The 25,366-nt window shown below is 44.6% G+C and overlaps 1 protein-coding gene across 1 annotated transcript in view; it reads left to right on the top strand.

The window, feature by feature from the left end:
• The window catches only part of LOC141129619 (vomeronasal type-2 receptor 116-like), an 89,732-nt gene that overhangs the window by 11,268 nt on the left and 53,098 nt on the right, over nt 1-25,366 (top strand). Inside the window, exon 2 of the mRNA XM_073617715.1 lies at nt 246-467. Coding sequence (XP_073473816.1) covers nt 246-467 — 222 coding nt within the window. The remainder of the gene's footprint in view (nt 1-245; nt 468-25,366) is intronic.

Raw genomic sequence — 25,366 nt, 5'->3', positions numbered from 1 at the left:
AAAAACCCAGCAGTGAATAAATAGCACCAAAAGAAAGCTCTATTTGTGTGAAAACAAATGCTAAAAACATCATGCGTGTACAGTGTTGTATGACCGCGCAATTGTCATTCAAAGTGTGAGACCGCTGAAAGCTGAAAATTGGCCTGGGCAGGAAGGGGGGTAAAGTGCCCGGTATTGAGGTGGTTAATTCCAGAACTCTTATAACTGTAGATGGTAATGTGTGTATTTCTGTCTTCCATTAACAGCTGCACAAATATGTCAGAAACGTTCATTACACCGATCCACACGATGGTGAGATCTACTTTAATGAGAGGCAAGAAATTCCAACTGAACTTGCTTTACAAAGTTGGATTTTTTTGAACAACTCACATTTTCTCTATAACAGAATTTGCCATATTAAAGGCCAAGACTTTGTGCCCGGAATATTAATGAATATCACTGATCCCTTCTTCTGGAAAAGAGGCAAAGTAAGAGATTATTGGATTGTTTTCTGTTTCTATCATATGCTGAGGAGGTTCATAATTAGGATTTATAGGGATTTTTATCCTTATTGTAAGATATAGCAGCCAATGTGCCTGTTCATGAATGGGGTCATTCTTGGAGTCGGTGAAGGTTGTTGATTGCTGTAAATGTATACACGTGGAATGTTTCTTATAGGATATTTTGGGTATATATGTGTTATTGAATAAAGCTGTCATAGAAGGTAATGGAGGCTGGAAATCTCTGACATATGTGACATGGAATATAATTATAAAGGGAAACAACAGCACTGAAAATGGACCTGATCCAACTTACATATAAACTCAATTTAAGACCAAACATACAGAACCCGGTTACTGCCTGTACATCCAAAGGGACGGGGGCGCACACGCCAACATTTCTTTTTTTTTGTAGTACATTAAATTCATTACCTCTGTACAAAGCAATACACCACAATTGTTTATGTAGTATACAATATACATTTATTTTGTGATTAAATAACATTTCTAATCATATGGAGTTTATCACAAGAGTCCCCCTTTACATCAGATTCAACAGAGTTCCCCATTACATCTAAATCTGCAGGAGAGGAGTGTGGAGGGTATGATGGGGGCAGTATGTACAGGAGATGAGTGTGGAGGCATGATGGGGGCAGTATGTATAGGGGAGGAGTGTGGAGGGTATGATGGGGGCAGTATGTATAGGAAAGGAGTTTGGAGGGTATGATGGGGCAGTATGTATAGGAGAGGAGTGTGGAGGGTATGATGGGGGCAATATGTATAGGGGAGGAGTGTGGAGGGTATGATGGGGGCAGTATGTATAGGAGAGGAGTGTGGAGGGGATGATTGGGGCAGTATGTATAGGAAAGGAGTTTGGAGGGGATGATGGGGGCAGTATGTATAGGGGAGGAGTGTGGAGGGAATGATGGGGCAGTATGTACAGGAGAGGAGTGCGGAGGGTATGATAGGGTAGTATGTACAGGAGAGGAGTGTGGAGGGTATGATGGGGGCAGTATGTACAGGAGAGGAGTGCGGAGGGTATGATGGGGTAGTATGTACAGGAGAGGAGTGTGGAGGCTATGATGGGGGCAGTATGTATAGGGGAGGAGTGTGGAGGGTATGATGGGGGCAGTATGTATAGGGGAGGAGTGCAGAGGGTATGATGGGGTAGTATGTACAGGAGAGGAGTGTGGAGGGTATGATGGGGGCAGTATATATAGGGGAGGAGTGTGGAGGGTATGATGGGGTAGTATGTACAGGAGAGGAGTGTGGAGGGGATAATGGGTGCAGTATGTACAGGAGAGGAGTGCGGAGGGTATGATGGAGGCAGTATGTATAGGGGAGGAGTGTGGAGGGTATAATGGGGGCAGTATGTATAGGGGAGGAGTGTGGAGGATATGATGGGGCAGTATGTACAGGAAAGGAGTGTGGAGGGTATGATGGGGCAGAATGAGGAGGGATTTCTTGCAGTGTCTATGGGGTGACCAGGGAGTGATGTTGGGAAGATAAGGGAAGGAAAGTGACTATGGAATGATGTCCCTCAGTTGGGGGATAAGAAGCAGCTCGGAGTGATGTCTGTCAGCTGGATGTATGAAGCGGTCTGGGGGTGATGCAAGCTGGAGGGCATTGTGGGCAGAGAAGTGGTCAGATAGTGATGTCTGTAATAAAAAAAAAGTTCTTGTGCTCATCCACTAATATATACACAACAATAAGAGCCCTTTTACACTGAGCCGTCTGCCGCTTTAGCGGTAGAGCGCCGCTAGTTTTAGCGACGCTTTACTGTCGTTTTAGCAGCGCTTTTCAGCTGCTAGCGGAGCATTTTTAACTCGGGAGCATTGACATATGTTTCAGATGCTTTACAGGTGATATTTTTAGTGCTAAAACACCTGAAAAACGCCTCCAGTGTGAAAGGGGTCTTAATCATACAACAGTACTACTAGATGAAAGCAATCTGTTATAAGCCGTAAGTACAGATCTATATAATCTACCCACTAGCACTCTATATGTACAGATGATGAGAAGGTAATTAATTACCATTCATATAACCCATGTTATCCAGGCTCTGAGTCTGTACAGAGGTGTACATTCATCATATATACACAGGGTTACATGAATGGTCATTAATTACTTCACATTATCTGGTCTGAATAATTGGGGGATGTTTGCATAGACAGAAGTGTGTGATTCTTAGGAGTTATCTGTCAAATGTTTTCAGGCTGCAGACTCCCCCCCCCCCCACACTCACACTCACTATCTCCTCTGATTCTCCTATCACAGTAACCCTTCACTGCATTATCTAAAGATCACATCCTCCTGAAAGTCTGCAAATTTTCACCCAAGGAAACTTTTCCCAGAAAAAACTCAGCTCACCTCTCCCTGCATGTAGTGTGAGCAGCAGCCAGCCCGACAGGAGCTACAGTAAGCTCCGCCTCCCAGTTCTCTCAGTACAGTGCACTGGTGATTGGGGGGGGGTCAGAGATCAGAGAGACCCTGCAGGAGACTAGATGAGACTAGGGGACAGAAAGGAGCTTCGGATACCAACACACATCACAGGCACAGTGCATAAGCAATACCGCTGCTGCTGTCTCCACAGTGGCAGGTGTGCTGATGGTCCCCCCTGCCTAAATGGTCTGTCCCTGGTCTGGACTGAATCATGTGCCCAGGTTACAGGCAGTACAAAACCCGGGCACATGATTCAAGACCCGTACTGTTCGGATGAGTCCTGGACAGGTGGCAACCCTAAATGGGACCCTCAGGAAGTTCAGGATATCGTTATAACATGTCCTTAGCACTCCATGAAATGTAAAATGAAAATATAATTGGATAGAAAATAAATCAAAATGGGCGCCTCTTTGTGGTTTTCTTTGTGGTGAGAGCATTTGTATTTCTTTGTCAATCATAACAAGTGATACAATGTTTTGCATACTCATTCACCCATGGGGGCTGGAATGTCTTGGGACCCCTTATTCTAAAGAGGGCTTCCATATTCTGAAAAGTCTTTCTGCAAACTTCCACATCACTTTTAGGACACATGATGTGGGATGAGTTCCCTGTGGCCCCAACATGAGCATAGGGTGCATTGTAAGAGGGAAATATGTGGTTTGGTATGATTAAGGAGGAGACTGAACACTTCTTGCTTCCCCTTTAATGGCAAACCAGGCTGCATGGCTAGGTAAGGGTCTGATATGAATTTTAAGAGGGATGCCTTTTTTTTCGGAAATGGAACAGTACATATTTTTGTAAAACCAGAAAAAGAGAGCGACCCAAAAAAACAAAATAGACCCTTATCTCAGCATTCAACCTGGGTGACCAAGAAAGGGAAGGCATCAAATGTGCAGTCCTCCTCTCTGGCCTTGCCCAGCTTTAGCTTCTTTGCAGCTGTTCTGTCACCGATCTTCATATAACTCCAATTTATGTACGTCTTGAGGTCTCCTGCTGCTGGTGGCACTAGGTTCATCACAGGTCTGCTCTCACAGCTGTCTGTGTCACTGCATCCAAATCTGTCACATACCTCACAACGCTTTGAGATGGAAACGAGGGACACTTATTAGCTAAGTTAGGTAGGCATAGGTCACATCCCCTGCTATGCCCCCTAAAAAGGAGAATTAAACCCACAACTTTTTTTTACCACTACTATTCCTTTATATTGGCTCTTGAAATTTACAAATGCAGCAATCTGGATGAAAGGTTTACCACTGGCAAACACTTTGAAGAAAAAATGATGCATTTTATATACAACTATATAGATCAGACCAAAATGAGGAACAAATGAGGAGGAAAGAGGGACTTTGTTCCAAATCTGGGACAGTCCCTCGAGATCAGGGACAGTTGGGAGCTGTGCAATCACATCAGTCACTGTTCAGAATCTCTCATCAACTGATGTCACGCCCCACCTAATTATATCTCATAACTGTCACACCTACTACTGTCACTGTATATAATATATCATAAAGTAGCAGAACTATTCTGGTTTGGTCACATTATAGATAAGACACCTGGGGCATGGCCTAGCACCAGAGCGAAATAGCTGCTTAGAGAGAGAGCTCCGCCGTCCGGGATTACAAGTAAGCCTTCTACAGCAGCTAAAACCTCACCCACAAGCAGTAAAATGACGGGTAGGAGTCAGTCAGCCACCTGCTCTCAGCTGGACAAGTCCACCCAACTGAGTAGGAACATTCCAGCGATGTTCCGAACTCAGCACACAGATCCAGTCTGTAGTTACACAGGATACGCGGCCACAGCTGACTCCCCTGCAGCCTCTCAGATGGGTGCGTCCTCCTCAGGTCCCTCTCCCTTCCTGTGCCTGGCGGACCTCCAGAATGTGGCCATGGACATTAAGAACACACTAACAGCAGCAATCGCGGACCTGAAAACGGACCTCAAAGTAGTTGCCTCACGTGTGGAACATGTGGAGGCGGCGGCCATGACGCATGGCGAGGCCATCCATCAGGTGCAGCAAGCAGTGTCTGTACATAGCCAACATCTCATTGACATGCATAGACATATGGAGGACCTCGACAATCGGGGCCGCAGGCGCAACCTCCGTATCAGGGGGATCCCTGAATCTGTGGAGGCCCCCCAACTACAAGCCGTGGTCTGGGCCATTTTCAACACCCTCCTAAGTAGACCACTAGATGCACCTGTCAAGATGGAGAGATGCCACAGAGCACTGAGGCCAAGGGGTAGGGACACTGATCCACCCAGGGATGCTGTTTGCTGCCTAGTCAGCTTTACCCAGAAGGAAGAGATCCTGCACCTGGCCCGCAATCATGTTCACCTGGAACATGAAGGGGCACGTATTCAGCTCTTCCAGGACTTGTCCGCCATTACTTTACAACACAGGAGGGACCTCCACCCTCTCCTACAAGCTCTGCGAGAGAGACGCATTCCTTATCGTTGGAAATTCCCATTCTGCCTTCAAGTGACGAATGGTAATCTCAAAAATATTTTTACTGCGCTATCCCAAAAACCATAATATATAAAATTAAACTTAAGTACTGTGAACTAGCTGCAACTAATAAATGCAAGACACATGCATTCAAAATAACATACCAAATAATAAGCTGTGCTGTATATTGAAATCCTCTACATAAACCTTTGCAGGCTGTGTAAATATACTATTATGCATATATGTATTCACTATCACCAGTGATAAGTGCACAAAAAAACAAACAGTGAAATATATATGCCCCAAAAAATTATATAAGTGAAATAAAAATTATTTTAAATAATAAAGTCCACTCAAATAGACAAAATGAAAAGTCCACTATTATAGACAATCCTCCAGGGGCTGACTCAATGATCTTCTATGAATGGTGACATGCAATTCCAACACTGGAGGTGATAAGTGTAGGGGTACAGTGCAAACAGTGCCTCCACCACGAGAAATGCTGCCGCTTACCAGCTCCCTAGATCTCTTTTTACGGAGATCTAAAGTGCCTTAGGCTTTTAACCCAGCCTCAGGTGTTGCGGTGGCTATCAGCGCTAAGAGGATTCCCCACGGTCTCAGTATGAGATGTCATCTCGTATGGCAAGCAATCGTTCATAAGCCGTAAAAAGATATACAGCTTCCATAGTGTATTACGTTTTAAAAAATGTTATTGCATTAAAAAATATTGCACTTACAATTATGCAGATATTCAGCGATGGATAAAATCAAGATCAAAAACACGAGCCGGCCGGCTCTCGCAAGCTGCCTGTAACTTCCGGGTACAGCGCAGTATGTGATAACGTCAGCACGCTGCACCTCCCTACGCCGTTTCGTCACAGATGAGGTCTTCCAGGGGTACGGGCGGCGTGATGACTTACCGCCATAAGTACACTGCAAAACGAGTGGAACGCCCAGTTCTGAACTCCTCATGCCCCTCAATCCGCCATTTTAAAAAAGTGGGTATGCGGTGGGACACAACTATTTTTGGTTCGACCATCAATACAACTGACAACAATGTGGTGTAGCTATGGGGGCTAAGTATGCCCCCAGTTTGGCAAACCTTTTTATGGGCAAATGGGAGGAGGACGTCATCTATAAAGACCGAAGCCCACATTTGCGTTTCTGGGCTAGGTATATAGATGATGTCCTCCTCCTATGGGATGGCACTGGCCCCCAACTAGAGGACTTTTTTTCCTCTATCAACAACAACGATAGGGGTATCAAGTTTGTCCACGAAATGAGCCATGATAGAATAAACTTTCTTGATCTCACTATAATAAAGAATGGGACATCTTTAAAACAATGTCGTTCTTTAAAAAGACCAAACGTAACGCTTTTATCCCCTTGGGGAGCTGCCATCATGATTCTTGGCTTAAGTCCATTCCAAAAAGCCAGTTTATAAGAATGAGACGAAACTGTACAGACATAAACGATTACAGAACTCAGGCGGGTATCATCAAAAATAGATTGGAAGAGAAGGGTTATGATGGTGACTCTTTAGAAAGAACTATGGAACAGGTGGAAAAAATCGATAGAGCCACCTTGCTCCGGGAAAGTTCTGGGAGAACCAAAGATGGACCAACTTTACCTTTCATCACCTCTTATTCTACTCAACACTATCTTATTAAGAACATTCTCCGCAAACACTGGCATTTGTTGGGAAATGATAGAGTCATCAAAACATTCATACCTGAAAAACCACAAATAGTGTTTAGAGGAGTCCCCTCTCTTCACGATAAAATCGCCCCCAATGTTGTGGATCCACCTATAAAGAGAGTATCATTTTTTCAGAACCTCTCTGGATACCACCAATGCCGTAGGTGCCAGATTTGTACACTACATAAAAATAGACAGAGAAAAACAGAATCATTTATTTCAAGTAGCACATCTAAAGAACATTGCATCGAACCATTTATCACATGTAGCTCAATGGGTGTTGTATATTTATTGCAATGCCCGTGTGGGCTTCAGTACATAGGCAGGACCAAACGGCCTATGCAAGTTCGTCTGGGGGAGCACATTACAAATATCAAGAATGGTTTCAAATTCCATTCTGTTTCCAAACATTATGCTATCCACCACAATCATAACCCTGCTAATACAATTTTTCTAGGGATAGACAGGTTCAGTGCTCATTGGAGGGGTAGCTCTTTAGTGAGGGAATTGTCTAGGCTCGAAATGGCCTGGATACATAGGGTACGTAGCTACACCCCATACGGCCTGAATGTTGATAGAGATGTCAATTCTTTCATTGATAATAGCTAGAAGGTCATAGTTATAGTCTTTACTCTATTCTGAACTCCTGGGAGACCCCGTGATATTTGTTTTGTTGGCTTGGGAGATCGGATTAGAAATGCTTTTTCAGATGATATTTTCTAGTTTTGTCTTATAACAGAAAAGTTCAAATATGGAGGTATGGAGCATGCTGATATATTTAACATATGGGAACTAAGGGGCATACATTCTAGGGATTTCCCTAGACATTCTAGCCTACCCCAATTAATAAATAATAATCTTATAGCTTCTTTTAGGGGGTTCTAATTTTTTCTCCCTTGATAAAGGTATATTTAGTGGAGTACTTTTTGTAGCTCCCATTTTCAAGCACCTTATTATTATCGGTCTGACTACCAATCAGGATAGGTAAGGCCCAATAATGGATGATCATCAATAGGATATTTGCCCATTTGCCCATATATAGAACTAATAACTAGTAAGTAATAGAATAATTAATATTTTTTACACCCATGCCAGACAGTAGGAGCACAGGGTTCATTCTGGGAGGATAGGCACTACACATATAGCGAGTGCATACGCTTGTAATTACATCAACTATTTTAATTTTAGTTTAATTACAAATTATTCCTCACATTGGGAATTTGAGGATTATATAGTTTAGTGACATTTATGACATTTTTGTCCATCCTTAGTGTTAATAGCATCTCTTTATTTTTCAGTAGTTCACTTCTGAGCGGGTGCATTAGTTCTAAATTGCACCAATAAGTTTAATAAGATTTTTTAGATTGATTGGCTAATGTTTATCAGATGTTATGGCACTACTTTTTTAGTCAATGTAAGTAAAGTCCGTGGAAATGGCCAATCATTACAGAATTTTTAACTTAATTTTACATTTTTTTTGTTGACCAACTGGCAAATTACAATGCTTTTTAATTTTGGTTGAGGTTACAATCAGGCAACTGAACATCAGCTTTTTCTAGTGTTATAGGGCATATGCCCTTTTCTAAAATGGCGAATTGAGGGGCACCAGGAGTTCAGAACTGGGCGTTCCACTAGTTGTGCAGTGTACTTATGGTGGTGAGTCAGCACTCCGCCAGTACCCCTGGAAGACGTCATCTGTGACGAAACGGCATAGGGAGGAGCGGCGTGCTGACATCATCACATACTGCACTGTACCCGGAAGTTACGGGCAGCTTACGAGAGCCGGCCGGCTTGTGTTTTTGATCTTGATTTTATCCATCGCTGAATACCATCTGCATAATTGTAAGTGCAATATCTTTTAATACAATAACATTTTTTAAAACGTAATACACTATGGAAGTTTTATATCTTTTTACGGCTTATGAACGATTGCTTGCCATACAAGATGACATCCCATACTGAGACTGTGGGGAATCCTCTTAGCGCTGACAGCCACCGCAACACCTGAGGCTGGGTTAAAAGCCTAAGACACGTTAGATCTCCGTAAAAAGAGATCTAGGGAGCTGGTAAGCAGCAGCATTTCTCGTGGTGGAGGCACTGTTTGCACTGTACCCCTACACTTATCACCTCCAGTGTTGGAATTGCATGTCACCATTCATAGAAGATCATTGAGTCACCCCCCGGAGGATTGTCTATAATAGTGGACTTTTCATTTTGTCTATTTGAGTGGACTTTATTGTTTAAAATAATTTTTATTTCACTTATATAATTTTTTTTTGGCATATATATTTCACTGTTTGCTTTTTTGTGCACTTATCACTGGTGATAGTGAATACATATATGTGCAATAGTATATTTACACAGCCTGCAAAGGACTAATGGTAATCGCACGGCCCAACTGAGAACACCAGCAGATCTAAGGATCTTCGACAGCCTAGGAATCCCGATGATCCCAAATCCAGATTGGTGTGGAGCTTTTCTACGGCCAGAACCCTGGATCCCCACACAACCTGGAGACACCCCAAGGTCGCAGAAAAGCAGACAACGTCACCGCTGACCCTCAGCTGACTCACCACCGAGACGCTGGGGAGATATGGAAACCAACAAAAGCCTGCGTGTTTCCCCGCCATCTGCCAGGCGCAAAACCGATCATTAAATCCGCAGGAGCCCAGACGGTGAGCTGTGTCGTTGCCTGTACCTATCCCTATGTATGCTCCTTAACATATCCTGTGAGGTAAGCTGAGAAACAATATCAACAATGGTGCTTGCATATGGCGAACGAGTAATGCAGAACTGCTTGACACCTGATCTCTGCCTGATCAATGTGTTCCCCATTACATCATACTCCTACTGACAGAATTTACCTCCCCTATATACCCCAGGAACCATCATGAGCTTCCTCATGCAGTACTACCACCAGAGAATGTGACAGGTGACTTTACTTAGGATCTCTGAACTGGTACTAAGCAGAGGTATGCGATTGCCTCAGAAGAACCCTAGCCATCTCTGCACCACTCCCGACTATGGTCCAATCACTAAGATAACTTTTCCACACAAGGCAACAGCCGAGCTTTAGGAAGAGGCGTATCCTTCCCCCCTAAGCCACACTGACTCTCTATGCTAAATGTAGGCAGCTTCTGTATGACATGATTGGTGATCATCTGCCCTCTATCTAGCCTATTTTTGTCAGTGACGGTAGTACTGGACATTTTGCTCTTGGTGTCACATTATTGTCATCGACCCCCTGCCCCTCCCGGTGTCACCCTTGGGTTCCCTTTTTTTGGTGGGGGGGACAGAGAGGATCTGGACTCGCCAGTTTATTATCACGGCACATACGCCGACAACTCAGAAACTCTTACAGAATATCATCTTCATAGGTACTAGGGATAGGTGCCAAGCATAGCTCATCAGGATGGTACTCTACTGAATACTGGTTTAATGTTGTGAAGTGTATCACTCCTGTATATGATACAGTAACTGTCTCATGGTTGCTCTGAGGATGGTGTACTCTAACCCTTGCATCCGTGACCGACTATGGATGTGAAGGAAGATGTCCCAGAAATCCCAGAGTAGGGGGAGGCCTTTACCCGGCCTACGCTGGCCCTTACAGCCGTGGAGGTTCTCTTGCAGTCAGGAGGTTTAGGGCTCTGCATCCTCCTTGCCGTCAGGTAAAGCAGGGATCCTTATAAAGCCTGGATGTTTGTGGGCTTTCGGGACCCCTAATCCCTGGACCCATCGCGATTTACGATGGTCCTGGACATGGGGACTTTGACATTCCTATTTTGCCACTATGGAAGCAGCCTAACTGTTTAAATGTTAAAATGTTAATATGATAAAATGTCATTTGTTTAGACTGTTACCCATTATTTTGCTTTGTTTAACTACAAGTGGGCCTATACCACAAAGCAACATGTTGATATAAGGTGGTACTCCTGACCCGTCAAGGCTCCCTAGGTTGCTGGTGAGGGGGGGCCGGTGTGGGCCCTTCTCACTTATTGTGGGAGGACCTGCGCGGTTTCATCTCACCCAGCAGAGCCGAGGTCTCTTATGAACCTTAAAGTATGTTTGCTTGGGTTCCTGGATGGTAGGAAGTGTGCATATAGTTGTTTAGGTGCTAGGTTTCTTCCCCACCTCAAGGAGGCAGGTATACCCCTTGAAACCAGCCGGAAAAGCCTTACATTATTTTAGTCTTCAACTTCGTCCCTCATTAGGTTACTCAGCTAAACTGTATTACCTCCGGTATTTCTATTGTGACCCCCGCATGGGGGGTAACTTGCTTGTTCAGGGGTAAGCCTCTCTGGGGTTACTGGTTAGCCCTGAGTGCTTTCCCGGAGTGAGCTTAACCTTGACTGTAATTCCCCCTCTCTCATTAACTCCCCTTTTCCTTTCTTTCTTCTTTCTCTTTCTCCCCCCCTTTCTTTTTTGTTTCTCTCCCTTGGTCTTTGCTCCCTACCCCCCTCCTTTCTAGCCTCTAGACCCCTTCCTCATGAAGTTTGGGGGCGGCACTAATAAGTACTTCTGACCACTGCAACATGCCTTCTGCGGGTACAATCATCGGCCCCTTTATCCCTCAAGGTCTATTCTTTGAATGCTAAAGGCCTTAACGTCCCGGTAAAGCGGAGCAGTATTCTTGCTGAGGCACACCGCCTCAAAGCTCAAGTGATATTTCTGCAAGAAACTTATTTTAAATCAGGCTCCATTCCTCGCTTATCCAATAGCCGATTCCCAGAGGTCTACCATGCGACTTGTCCTGACTCCAAAACAAAAGGGGTTTCCATAGTAAATTGCTAAATCTTTCCCATTCCGCCTTACGGACCAAGTCCTTGACCCAGAGGGTAGATTCCTCATCCTAAAAGGGACTTGGAAAAATAGACCGGTGACTTTTGCGAACATCTATTGCCCCAGTTCTAAACAGGTAACCTTCCTAAAAGATGTCCTCCTACAGCTCAACACGTTTAAGACAGGCCTTCTGATACTGGGGGGATCTCAACATGGCTCTAGATCCGCTTCTTGATACCTCCACAGGTACCTCCTCACTCCCATTTTCAGCCTTGCGTCAAGCCAAGCTTGCATTAGCCTCCCTTGTGCTTCATGACACCTGGCGTACGCTGCAGCCCCAGGGGAAAGACTACACATTTTTCTTGCCTCCACACAGCCGCTACTCGAGGCTAGACTATCTATTTATCCACTAGACAGACTTGACCTTCTTACAGGACGCGACCATAGAGAGTATGTACATCTCCGACCACCACCCGATCACACTGATCTTGCAGTTTCCACAATGGGAAATGACTACCAGGACCTGCAGATTGGATGCTTCCCTTCTCACTGACCCGGGAGACCTGGCTGAAGTCACTAAGACCACTGAAGACTACTTCCAACATAATGACACCCCAGACATGTCTCCCATGACCCAATGGGAAGCGCATAAATGCATACTGTGCAAGCTCTGGCCAGTGATCCATCCTCAAGACCCAGTAACCCAGAGGATTTTCGGTGGGAAAGGTGTCCAAGTCAGATCTTGCCCCTAGGTATTCCTACACCATGTAAAACAGACGCTGACGATGGTTGCTGGAACTGATCATACCTTGGGGCTGCGGACTAAAAAACTGTCAGAACTCATCGGTCAGATGGCCACCTTCTCCACCGCTCCTACTTTGACTGACTGAAGCCTCAGCAACACGTTGTCCAGGAACAGGAGTTTGTAACCTCCCAGTCTCTGGGAACGCGTTTCACAGACCTTTCTGCAAGGCCTCCCGCAGATGTTTCATCCTCTGCTCCCGCTGCGACGGCAAGATAAGGTCCATAACCTTACCCTTGTAATGTGGATCAAGGAGGGTTGCCAGCCAGTAATGATCCCTCTCCTTGATACCACAAATACGAGGATCCTTCCGCAGGCTTTGCAGGATCAGAGAGGCCATGCAGCGTAGGTTTGCTGAGGCATTGGGTCCGGAGTCCTCTGGGTCACTAAGGACAACATGATCTGCAGCCACCTCCTCCCAGCCACGTACAAGTCCACGGGTTTCTTGGGACTGTAAATGATCCCTTAAAGACTGCTGCTGATGCTGAGTGCTAGGCTCCACCTCAATGCTGACACAATCCTCCTCCTCCTCCTCCTTGTCCTCTTCCTGTGTGATTGGCGGGCACGCAGGAACACTGTCTGGATAAAGGGGGCCTTGGGAGCTAAGGAAGTCCTCCTCTTCCTGCCTCTGTTCTTGCCTCAAGTGTCCTGTCCATTATTCCATGCAGCGTGTGCTCCAACAGGTGGACAAGGGGGATAGTGTCAATGATGCATGCACAGTCACTGCTCACCATCCTCGTGGCCTCCTCAAATGGTGACAGAACAGTGCATGCATCCCTGATCATAGCCCACTGGCGTGGGGAAAAAAACCAAGCTCCCCTGACCCTGTCCTGGTGCCATAGTCGCACAGGTACTCATTGATGGCCCTCTGCTGCATGTGCAGCCACTGCAGCATGGCCAACATTGAGTTCCACCTGGTGGGCATGTCACAGATTAGGCAGGTTAAATTCCTTTTGGAGGTCAGCCAGCCGAGCACTGGCATTATATGACCGGCGGAAATGCACACAGATCTGGCCTGCCTCAGGACATCCTGTAAGCCCCGGTACCTGCCCAAGAACCGCTGCACCACCAAGTTAAGGACGTGAGCCAAAGAGGGCACATGGGTCAGTTGTCCCTGTCGGGGGGCGGAGAGGAGGTTGGTGCCATTGTCGCAAACCACCATTCCTGCCTTAAGTTGGTGTGGCGTCAACCACCTCTGAACCTGCCCCTGCAGAACTGACATAATCTCTGTCCCAGTGTGGCTCCTGTCCCCCAAGCACACCAGCTCAAGCACCGCATGGCAAATTTTGGCCTGCGTACTTGCGTAGCCCCTTGAACGCCTACGGAGCACCACTGGTTCCGAGGACAAAGCACAGGAAGAGGCCATGGAGGAAGAAGAAGAGGAGGGGGTGGAGGAGAGAGGTGTGTCAGAATCACCAGTAGTGGCATTTTGGAGGCGTGGTGGCGGAACAACCACCAACAATACTGCACCTTGTCCTGCATCCTTCCCAGCTGCCAGCAGAGTCACCCAATGCACCGTGAAACTTAGGTAACGTCCCTGTCCATGCCTGCTGGACCATGAGTCAAAGATAATATGCACCTTACCGCTGACCGCCCTGTCCAGCGAGGCCAAGACATTGCCTTCCACATGCCTGTAGAGAGCCGAAATTGCCTTCCGTGAGAAAAAGTGGAGTTTGGAAACCTGCCACTGAGGAACCACACATTCCACAAACTCACAGAAGGGGGCAGTCTACCAACTGAAAAGATAGCAGTTGAAGTGCTAGAAATTTTGCCAAGCTAGCATTCAACCGCTGGGCATGTGGATGGCTGGGAGCGAACTTCTTTCGGGGGTGCAGCAGCTGGGGCAGGGAAATTTGCCTGGTACAATCTGACATCGGTGTACCGATAGCAGATTGCCCGCAAGTACTTGGCTGTGACACACCTAATTCTACACCTTTATTCCTCTCAGTGCAGGTCTCAGAGGACTGAAGGTATAGTGGGGTTGGAGATCTCAGCTGATGAGGAGCAAGGAGAGGTCCTCTTTGTTCTTTGGTGTGGATCTTTTAGGTATGCTTGCCAATGAACTGCATGGCAGGTCAACATATGTCTGGTCAAGCATGTGGTGCCCAAGCGGTAGATGTTTTGGCCACGCGAGATATGCTTGAGACATATGTTGCAAATAGCAGCGGTGCAATCTGATGCACTCGTCTCAAAAAAGGGCCACACCAAAGAACTTTTGGAATAATGCGCAGAGACAGCAGCGCCCTGCACATGCGGAGCTCTGCAGTGTGATGTAGTCAGTGTGCTGCCCTTAGGCTGGCCCCTGGAGGGCATCCTGCCTCGTTGGTGATGTGCCTCCTCCTCCTCTCTCCTATCAGTTACCCACGTGGAGTCAGTGACCTCATAATCCCCTCCCTCCTCATCATTGGAGCAAACCTGGCAGTATGCTGCAGCAGGGGGAACATGACTGCCAGATTGCTGTCCTTCTTGGGCACCCCCTCTGTCTGGGCTCACGTTACTGCCTTCCTCTAGCTGAGTACCATCATTGGAGCCTTCAAAACGCTGGGCACCCTCCTGGAGCATGTACCCAACACTGTGGTCAAACAGTTCGAGGGACTCCTCAGAAGGACATGGTGGGTCTAGGGAAGGAGTCACTGATGCCATTGAGCCAAGGGAAGAGGCCACGTTGGCAGCTGCTTTGCCAGACAAAGTACCCTGAGCCTGGGTGAGAGAGGATGAGGAGGATGAGGACGGCTTTGTCATCCACTTGACCAAGTCTTCTGCATGTTGCGGTTCAACGCGGCCAGCTGCCGAAAAACAGGCCAAGCGTTTCCCACGGCCACGTGCTGATGAGGATGCACCGTGTCCACGACCAGCACTGTTGCCTCTAGACACAGAGCCTGCTTGCCCTCTTTTATTGGCTTGTGACTGTCTGCTTCCCTTGTTGGCCTTCCAGACATACTATTGGCCTGCAGTGAGCTGCACAAAACTGGGCTGTATATATATACATATACACCGATTATACTACAGCTAGCAGAATCAACTGCCTGCCTGTAGTATTATTAGTATGATAACACCTGCACTTGTCTTAAGGTAGCTATACTGTAGGTGAGACTGTGCAGGGTACACAGTACAGTAACTAGAAATACTTCAATGAGCCTACACAAGCACCTGGCTGCAGGTAGCTATACTGTAGGTGAGACTGTGCAGGGTACACAGTACAGTAGCTGGAAATACTTCAATGAGCCTACACAAGCACCTGGCTGCAGGTAGCTATACTGTAGGTGAGACTGTGTAGGGTACACAGTACAGTAACTAGAAATACTTCAATGAGCCTACACAAGCACCTGGCTGCAGGTAGCTATACTGTAGGTGAGACTGTGTAGGGTACACAGTACAGTAACTAGAAATACTTCAATGAGCCTACACAAACACCTGGCTGCAGGTAGCTATACTGTAGGTGAGACTGTGCAGGGTACACAGTACAGTAGCTGGAAATACTTCAATGAGCCTACACAAGCACCTGGCTGCACGTAGCTATACTGTAGGTGAGACTGTGCAGGGTACACAGTACAGTAACTAGAATACCTATACACACACACACACACACAACACCTGGGATGCATATATATACACACAATACACTGTAACTGCAGCTAACTGACTCGACCTGCCTACTCTATCTAACTTAAATCAAATGACACTGTCTGTCTCTCTCTCTCTCTATCTGAACGCCGGAACACACTACACAGGGTCGCCGTGCAGGCCACCTTATATAGTGTGGGGCGTGTACTAAACCCCATGAGCCATAATTGGCCAAAGCCTCCTTGGCCTTGGCCGATTATGGCTCTCTGTTCAGACGGCGCTGTGATTGGCCAAGCATGCCGGTCATAGTGCATGCTTGGCCAAACATCAGCCAGCAATGCACTGGGATGCCGGAGTGAATTATGGGCCGTGACGTGCCACTCAAATTTGGCACGAACGGCCCATAACGTTCGCAATTTGGCGTACGACCGAACACACGATGTTCGAGTCGAACATGGGTTCGACTCAAACATGAAGCTCATCCCTACTTTTGTATAGCATATTGCTGAAGTTAGCAGAAATAAATGTCTGCCATACAAGGTTCTAAATTTTTGTGTGAGGTTATGATGTTCACATGTAACATATAAAGGCAACGCTTCCATATTGAAGGGCAGACAGACACACACACACCCTCTAGGAGGTATGACATTGACATATTCACACGAAGAGACTGATAAGTTGGGACAACTGAATTCTGCCAGAAATTTAAGAACGTCATTTCCTGCTTCCTTTTGGGACACACGAGACAGGATGGACAGTAGGCAGCAGCCATGAAGCACACATGCTTTCATAAGCTTATTACAGCTTTAGAACTATTTATTCTATTTCATATATTTTTACCCACACTGAATTTAACTATTATACTTTTTACATTGCATTTATGATGCCACACTTTGTTTTAAGTCAGTTTGACTATCAATGCTATTCAGCCGGAAACATCCTTGAGATACAAGAATATTAGATATTAAAAATATTCTCAACCTCACATGTGTGGTTTGAACACCATTTACATATGTGGGTGCGACTTACGTATGTGTTTGCTTTTACGAGCAAGCACGCGGGGACAGGGGTGCTTTAAATTATTATTTTTTTATTGTTAATTTTATTTTTCTAGTTTGATGCTTTCTTTTATATATATATATATATATATATATATATATATATATATATATATATATATATACATTTTTTTAACCACCTCAATACAGGGCACTTTCACCCCCTTCCTGCCCAAGCCATTTTTCAGTTTTCAGCGCTGTCGCACTTTGAATGACAATTGCACGGTCATGTTACACTGCACCCTAATGAAATTTTTATCATTTTTTCCCCACAAATAGAGCTTTCTTTTGGTGGTATTTGATCACCTCTGCGGTTTTTATTTATTGCGTTATAAACAAAAGAAGAGGGACAATTTTGAAAAAACACAATATTTTTTACTTTTTGCTATAATAAATATCCAATTTTTTTTTTTTTTAACAAATTTTTTCCTCAGTTTAGGCCATTATGTATTCTTCTACATATTTTTGGTAAAAAAAAATTGCGATAAGCGTATATTGATTGGTTTGCGCAAAAGTTATAGCGTCTACAAAATAGGGGATAGATTTATAGCATTTTTATTATTTATTTATTTTTTACTAGTAATGGCGGAGATCTGCAATTTTTATTGTGGCTGCGATATTGCGGCGGACACATCGGACACTTTTGACACATTTTTGGGACCATTCACATTTATACAGCGATCAATGCTATAAAATTGCATTGATTACTGTGTAAATGTGACTGGCAGGGAAGGGGTTAACACTAGGGGGCGCTCGATGGGTTAATGTATGACCTAAGGAGGTGATTCTAACTGTGGGGGAAGAGGACTGACTGGGGGAGGTGACCGATTGGTGTCCCTATGTACAAGGGACACGCCATCGGTCTCCTCTCCTCTCTGACAAGACGTGGATCTGTGTTTGCATGCACAGATCCACGCTCCTGCTCCGTTACCCGGCAATCGCGGGTGCCCGGCGGACATCGCGGCCGCCGGGCACGCGCACCGGGTCCCGAGCGACGCAGCGGGCACGTGCGCGCACCGCCGCCGGCGGTGCGCGCGCCCCCTAGTGGCTCGGGAGGGCGAGGATGTCATATGACATCCTCCCAGAACAACAGAAGCCTCGTCCCGCCGTCATATGATGGTGGGCGGTGGCTTAGTGGTTAAACATTTTTTCCTATTACTAGGAATGTAAACATCACTTGTAATAGGGATAGTGTGTGACAGGTCCTCTTTGCAGTGGAATCTGGGGTCAATAAGTCCCCAGATCTCACTTCTAGGCTGGGAAACCTGAAATAAAAAAATAAAAAAATAAAAGAAAAATAAAAGATCCTGGCTTCCCAGCCGAGATGGCAGTATTTTTTCAAATGCAGAGGCCGGGCGTGACGTCATAACATCACGCCCAGCCTCTGAACCATCATAGAGACTACGGGCACCATCTTGCCCACCAAAAATCTCTATGGTCAACATCCGGCACCGGTCAGTTCCTTCTTCGGTTCGCCGATCGCAGGGGTGAGTCGGTAGAAGTACCACACACCCCCCACCCGCCTATAAGAATGATCGAGCAGCTGAAGAGCCGCTATGATTGTTATTATGGTGAAGGGAATCGCCGGCTCTAAAAGAAGATATCTGAATGATGCATCATTCAGAATTTCACTGCTCAATGTCCGCGACTTCATATGACGTTGAGCGGGTGGGAAGCAGTTAATAATGTCCTTTAGCATTACATAACAGAACATCTTCCTAAATGCTTGTGTAGCGAGTGCTCCACTCTGTCACCTGAAACCTCTCCAAACTGACCGTCGCATGTACACAGGCTTTTCACAGTCCCTGCATGGGATTTTCACCCCCTCCCTCTCCTCTCACACACATACAGGCTATTCTGTTCCTCCCCTGTGTTCCTATTGGCAGGAGGAGGGAAGCCAATTAAAGGAGCGGTTACAGGAACCAATCATTGGGGCTTTAACAAGCAGCAGCTGAAAAGAAGTCTGGAATATGAAGTCCCAGGACAAAGCTGCTCACTGACATTTTAAGGGACAGAACTACAAAACCTAGTCCGTATTGCAAAGAAAGGAGAGGATGACAGATGAGAGAGACTATAAAATAAACTACAGACAAGGCCCAGGATCTCTTGTTTCCTGGATCCCATCGTGAGAGCACAATTCTGTTGCTGTGTGAGAGGCCTGCGGCCTACCAAGGGGCACACAGCCTGCAGCTCCAGCCCACATGGTCAGAACGCCATCTGCCTCCAGAAGGACGCTCTGCAGCAATGCGGAACATCACGGAATCGGCCGGTTCACCGGGTCAGCAGACTGAAAGCCATCGTGACACATCTGCAGCCAGGAGAATCGTTTGATCACTCTTTGGAGGACTGGTGAATGCATACAGGATTGGTGAGGAGGCTTTGCCCGGGAATCTTATTGCCTTCCATAAACACCACACTTGAACACTGTGCACAGACACCTGTTATCTGAGCCGCATAGAGGAGTGCTATATCACAGCAGCAGCTATTCTTAAATGCTCCTCATCACTCTGTTACATTGAGGGACCCTTGCTTGTAGAGCTCCAATGTGCTGGTGAAGATATAGCAAGGCCTTGCTTTTAGAACATTCTTGTTGTCATTCTTAAAGGGGACAAGCTACTGAAACCTATAGTATATTATTACATATAGACCCTGAGGTATTATATGGCCTGGGGTTCCCCTTTAGTAATAATAATATCTACAATTATCATTAGCTTGCTTAAAGATTTGTTTATTACCATTTAACACTGTACTCACTGCTGTTACTTTTGTTGTTGCTAATTGCCATTTACTGCTTTAATTTTTTCAACCTAGTCTTGGCTACTAGGCATGAGCCAAACACCCCCCGGTTCGGTTTGCAGAACATGAGAACAGGCAAAAAAATTGTGCGAACACCAATAAAGTCTAAGGGACACGAACATGAAAAACCAAAAGTGCTCATTTTAAGGTGTTGTCATAAAAAGTGTTTGAGGACCCAGGTACTGGCTCAGGGGATATGTATCAATGCAAAAAAAAGTTTTAAAAAACGGCTGTTTTTTCAGGAGCAGCGATTTTAATAATTTTTGTTGTGAAACAATAAAAATGAAATATTCCTTTAAATATTGTGCCTGAGGGTGTCCTTAATCTGCCTGTAAAGTAGTGCATCTTTCCCATGTTTATGACGGTACAGCAGCAAAATGACATATTCTAAAGGAAGAAAATGTCATTTAAAACTGCTCGCGGCTGTATTTGTATTGTCAGGTCCCAGCAATATAGATCAAAATCATTGAAAAAAACAGCGTGGGTTCCGGTAATGTAACTGGGTGACCCCACCCCCTTCTGACATCATGTGACATCAATGGGGGTGGGGTCATCCGCTAACATCACCGGGTGGCCCCACCCTTGGCTATGTATAAGCTGTCAGCGCAAAAAGGCTGCAGTCAGCGGGACGCCTCCCATCGAGGTGGAGTTTTTCTGGGTTTTTTTTAATGGATTTACATCATGGGACACTTTAAAAAAATAAATAAATAAATAATAAAGGAATTGTCCAAAACTGTCTCCTGTTATTTTTACTTTTTTGACACACTTTTTGGTGAATGAGTAGGAGTACAATGCACCTGATACCCATTCACATAGGGGGGCCAGGATCTGGGGTCCTTCTTGTTAAAAGGGGCTTCCAGATTCCGATAAGCCCACCACCCACAGACCCCCACAACCACCGGGCAAGGGTTGTGGGAATGAGGCTCTTGTCCCCATCAACATGGGGACCAGACCTGAAGGGCCTGGTGTGGATTTTGGGGGGACCGCCGCACCATTTTTTAAAATATTTTGGCACAGGGTTCCCCTTAAAATTCATACCAGACCAGAAGGGCCTGTTATTGATTTTAGGGGGGACCCCACGTCATTTTTTAAAAAATTTTGGCACGGGGTTCCCCTTAATATCCATACCAGACCTGAAGGGCCTGGTAATGGACTGTTTTGTTCAATGATTTGTATGTATATAGCTTGGATCCGACAATATATTACAGCCGCTAGCAGTTTTAAGTGACATTTTTTCCTTTAAAAATGTAAATTTGCTGCTCTCATTCATTGCACTATGTACGGCCACTATGTAAGCAGCCTTACATAGTTTGAGGCATGGACTTAGCCCCCTGAGCCATGATTGGCCAAAGGCATCCTGCCTTTGGCCAATTATGGCTCTCTCAGCAAAGCGCACTGTGATTGGCCAAAGCATGCAGCCTATTAGCTACTTATACAGGACTTGGCTGACTAAGATCACTTTAAACGTTTTCTCTTGACCAAGTAAACTTGAGAGAGCTGAACTGTGTCTGCGTGTTATTACTGTGTTATTACATTAATCACATTGCTAGGTGTGTAAGAGGGGCTAGGACAGTTCTTTGGTGTTGAGAGGCAGAGTAACAGACTGAACAAACAGACGCAGCTCCTTTGGGGGTATCCCTACACGTGGGGGCTCATCCGGGATAATTCCGCTACTCTGCAATCAACTCCTCAAGTCAACATCCGTGCAAGCACCAGGATGTAAAATAGAGAAGAATTGGCAGCACATTGAAGAAAGTCCAATTTGCTGTTTATTAAATCACCAGAGTGACATCAAAGGACACCAAAATACAGTCTTGTAGAGGCATTTCACATAGTACAATTATGCTTACTCATTACAAAGTAATAGCCTACTGAAGACACTTATATAAGACCACCCCCTAATATACACAGATGTTTCACGGGTAATTAGTGACAAAAGAACACAATCAATCATCCCAACAGATCGAAGATCTGAAGTAAAATATACATAGCATAAAAAAATACTTAATATATAGTGATAATAAAAATGAAAGGATATTCATGCTACATTAATATGGATGCAAAGCAAAAAAATCCTCAATTTTCATGTAATATAATGTATATATATATATATATATATATATATATATATATATATATATATGTAGCGCTGACAACTTCTGTTTCTAGTCATATGTGTGTTTTACAGTACATAAGTTGTGTTAGTGCCATCTTGTGGACATTTGAAAAAGTGCAATACGTTTACGTTTCATGATTAAGTGAAGTGACATGGAAGTGGTTTATTGTTTACTTCGTGACTTTACCTCTGACCCACCCACAATGCTCCTGGACAAGGTGAGAACTGAACTGAATTGTGGGGGGATATAAAAGGGTAAGGAGCGACCATCTTAAGTCTCTTGTTCCTGGGACGCGTGGCCTGCTAGCAGAACTCTGTGTGTGTGTGTGTCCCACAGGGTTGCGGCCTACTTTGCGAAGGAGCGGAGCAGCTGCAAGGATCCTGCCATCACATCACAGCGTGTCGGATCAGCAGAAGTGATTGTTCCGGAGACCCGCGGGGAAATAACCGAGGACTCCTGGTTGTTTGTAATGGAGCAGTGTGACGGCGTGGTGGTGCCTCCATACGGACTGAGAACTGCTGAGACGGAGACATCCATCTGCCCGGATCCTGTGTGGTGAGAGGGTTAACACCCAGAAGTCTGTTTAACTACTACATACACATTTAGAACTGTTACAGAGTGTTGCTGGGACTGATAGTCCCATGGAACAAGTTAAGTTGGAGAACTTTACACCTGAATAGACTTCAGTATTCAAGAACGGAAGCTAGATGCTTGTTTTCTTCATATAAGAACACTTAGTCAATCTGTTGGATTACAATTGTTTTAGTGTGATACATTACACTGCGCAACACCCAGGAGGAACCCCTTGCGGATTACAATTATAAAAGCTAGCGAAGACTGAAGACGTCAGGACTACCTTTTCATTGAAGGGCCCTGCATTTAGTTAAGTATAGTGACTTTAAGGTCTAGAGCAGGGGGAGCTCCCGGGTATAGATATATATAATTAAATATATTTGTGTCTGTTACTGATTGTCATAACCATTTCTTATACTGTTACACTACGTTGATAGTCATTGTAATAACTTTTTATATAAATATATTATTTACTCAAAGAAATAAGTTATTTTTGGTTATTATTGAAGTTTGTGTGCAGTGTTGTTGTTTCTCCTGCAGGTGGGGCCACCAGCACCCAGGTAGAGGTAAATATAACTATACGTGTGTATTGTGGGTTAAAGTTGATACTCATATTATTACAACACTGCACTACATTTGTGTCAAGGGGATTGAACAATTTAAGAAGGGTGAAGAGTATAGAGGACAGGCCCGCTTTAACCAGCAGCTCCACCGAGAGTTATTGCTACATATATAAAACATATACATGTATATATGGAACGAATGAATGAATAGAGAACCATATAGGTGAATAAAATATCTAAAGTGAGATACTGAATGAATATACAGTGCCTGGAAAAGGTATTCATTCCCCTTGAAGTTTTCCACATTTTGTCATGTTACAACCAAAAACGTAAATGTTTTTTATTGGGATTTTATGTGATAGACCAACATAAAGTGGCACATAATTGTGAAGTGAAAAGGAAAATTATAAATGGTTTTACTTTTTTTTTACAAATAAATATCTGAAAAGTGTGGCATGCATTTCTATTCACCCCCCCCCTTACTCTGATACCCCTAACTAAAATCTAGTCGAACCAATTGCTTTCAGAAGTCACCTAATTAGTAAATAGAGTCCTCCTGTGTGTAATTTAATCTCAATATAAACACAGCTGTTCTGTGAAGCGCTCAGAGGTTTGTCAGAGAACCTTAGTGAACAAACAGCATCATGAAGGTCAAGGAACACACCAGACAGGTCAAGGATTAAGTTGTGGAGAAGTATAAAGCAGGGTTAGGTTATAAAAAATATTCCAAGCTTTGAACATCTCACAGAGCACTGTTCAATCCATCATCCGAAAATGGTAAGAGTATGGTACAACTGCAAACCTACCAAGACATAGCTGTCCACCTAAACTGACAGGCCGGGCAAGGAGAGCATTCATCAGAGAAGCAGCCAAGAGGCCCATGGTAACTCTGGAGGAGCTGCAGAGATCCCCAGCTCAAGTGGGAGAATCCACAAATCTGGCCTTTATGGAAGAGTGGCAAGAAGAAAGCCATTGCTGAAAGAAAGCCATAAGAAGTCCTGTTTGCAGTTTGTGAGAAGCCATGTGGGGACACAGTAAATGTGGAAGAAGGTGCTCTGGTCAGAGGAGACCAAAGTTGAACTTTTTGGCCTAAACACACCATCCCCATCGTGAAACATGGTGGTGACAGCATCATGTTGTGGGGATGCTTTTCTTCAGCTGGGACAGGGAGGCTGGTTAGAGTTAATGGGATGATGGATGGAGCCAAATACTGGGCAATCTTAGAAGATAACCTGTTAGAGTCAGCGAAAGACTTGAGACTGGGGAGGAAGTTCACCTTCCAGCAGGACATCGACCCAAAACATACAGCCAGAGCTACAATGGAATGGTTTATATCAAAGCATATTCATGTGTTAGAATGGCCCAGTCAAACTCCAGACCTGAATCCAATTGAAAACCTGTGGCAAGACTTGAAAATTGCTGTTCACAGACGCTCTCCATCCAATCTGACAGAGCTTGAGATATTTTGCGAAGAAGAATTGGCAAAAATGTCCCTCTCTAGATGTGCACAGCTAGCTAGCAGGTAGAAACATCCCCAAAAAGACCTGCAGCTGTAATTGCAGCGAAAGGTGGTTCTACAAAGTATTTACTCAGGGGGGCTGAATACAAATGTACCCCACACTTTTCATAAATTTATTTGTAAGAAATTTGGAAAACCATTTATCATTTTCCTTCCACTTCACCATCATGTGCCATTTTGTGTTGGTCTATTACATAAAATCCCAAGAAAATGGGAAAATACTTATACGTTTTTGGTTGTAAGATGATAAAATGTAGAAAATTTCAAGGGATATGAATACTTTTTCAAGGCACTATAATATATAGATATATATATATATATATCTATATATATATAGATATATATAGCTACGTGATAAGGAGTATGATATACATACTCCTCAATAAATGTAATAAATTAATAATTATCATTTACCTATATGGTTCTCTATTAATTTATTTGCTCCATAATTATATTATATATATATATATATATATATATATATATATATATACACTGACAATTTACCACAAGACAGACAATCTAGGTGG

Source organism: Aquarana catesbeiana, linkage group LG02 (assembly GCF_042186555.1).
Source record: "Aquarana catesbeiana isolate 2022-GZ linkage group LG02, ASM4218655v1, whole genome shotgun sequence".
In the NCBI taxonomy this organism is placed as follows: Eukaryota; Metazoa; Chordata; class Amphibia; order Anura; family Ranidae; genus Aquarana; species Aquarana catesbeiana.
This window is presented reverse-complemented; position numbering and strand designations above follow the sequence as displayed.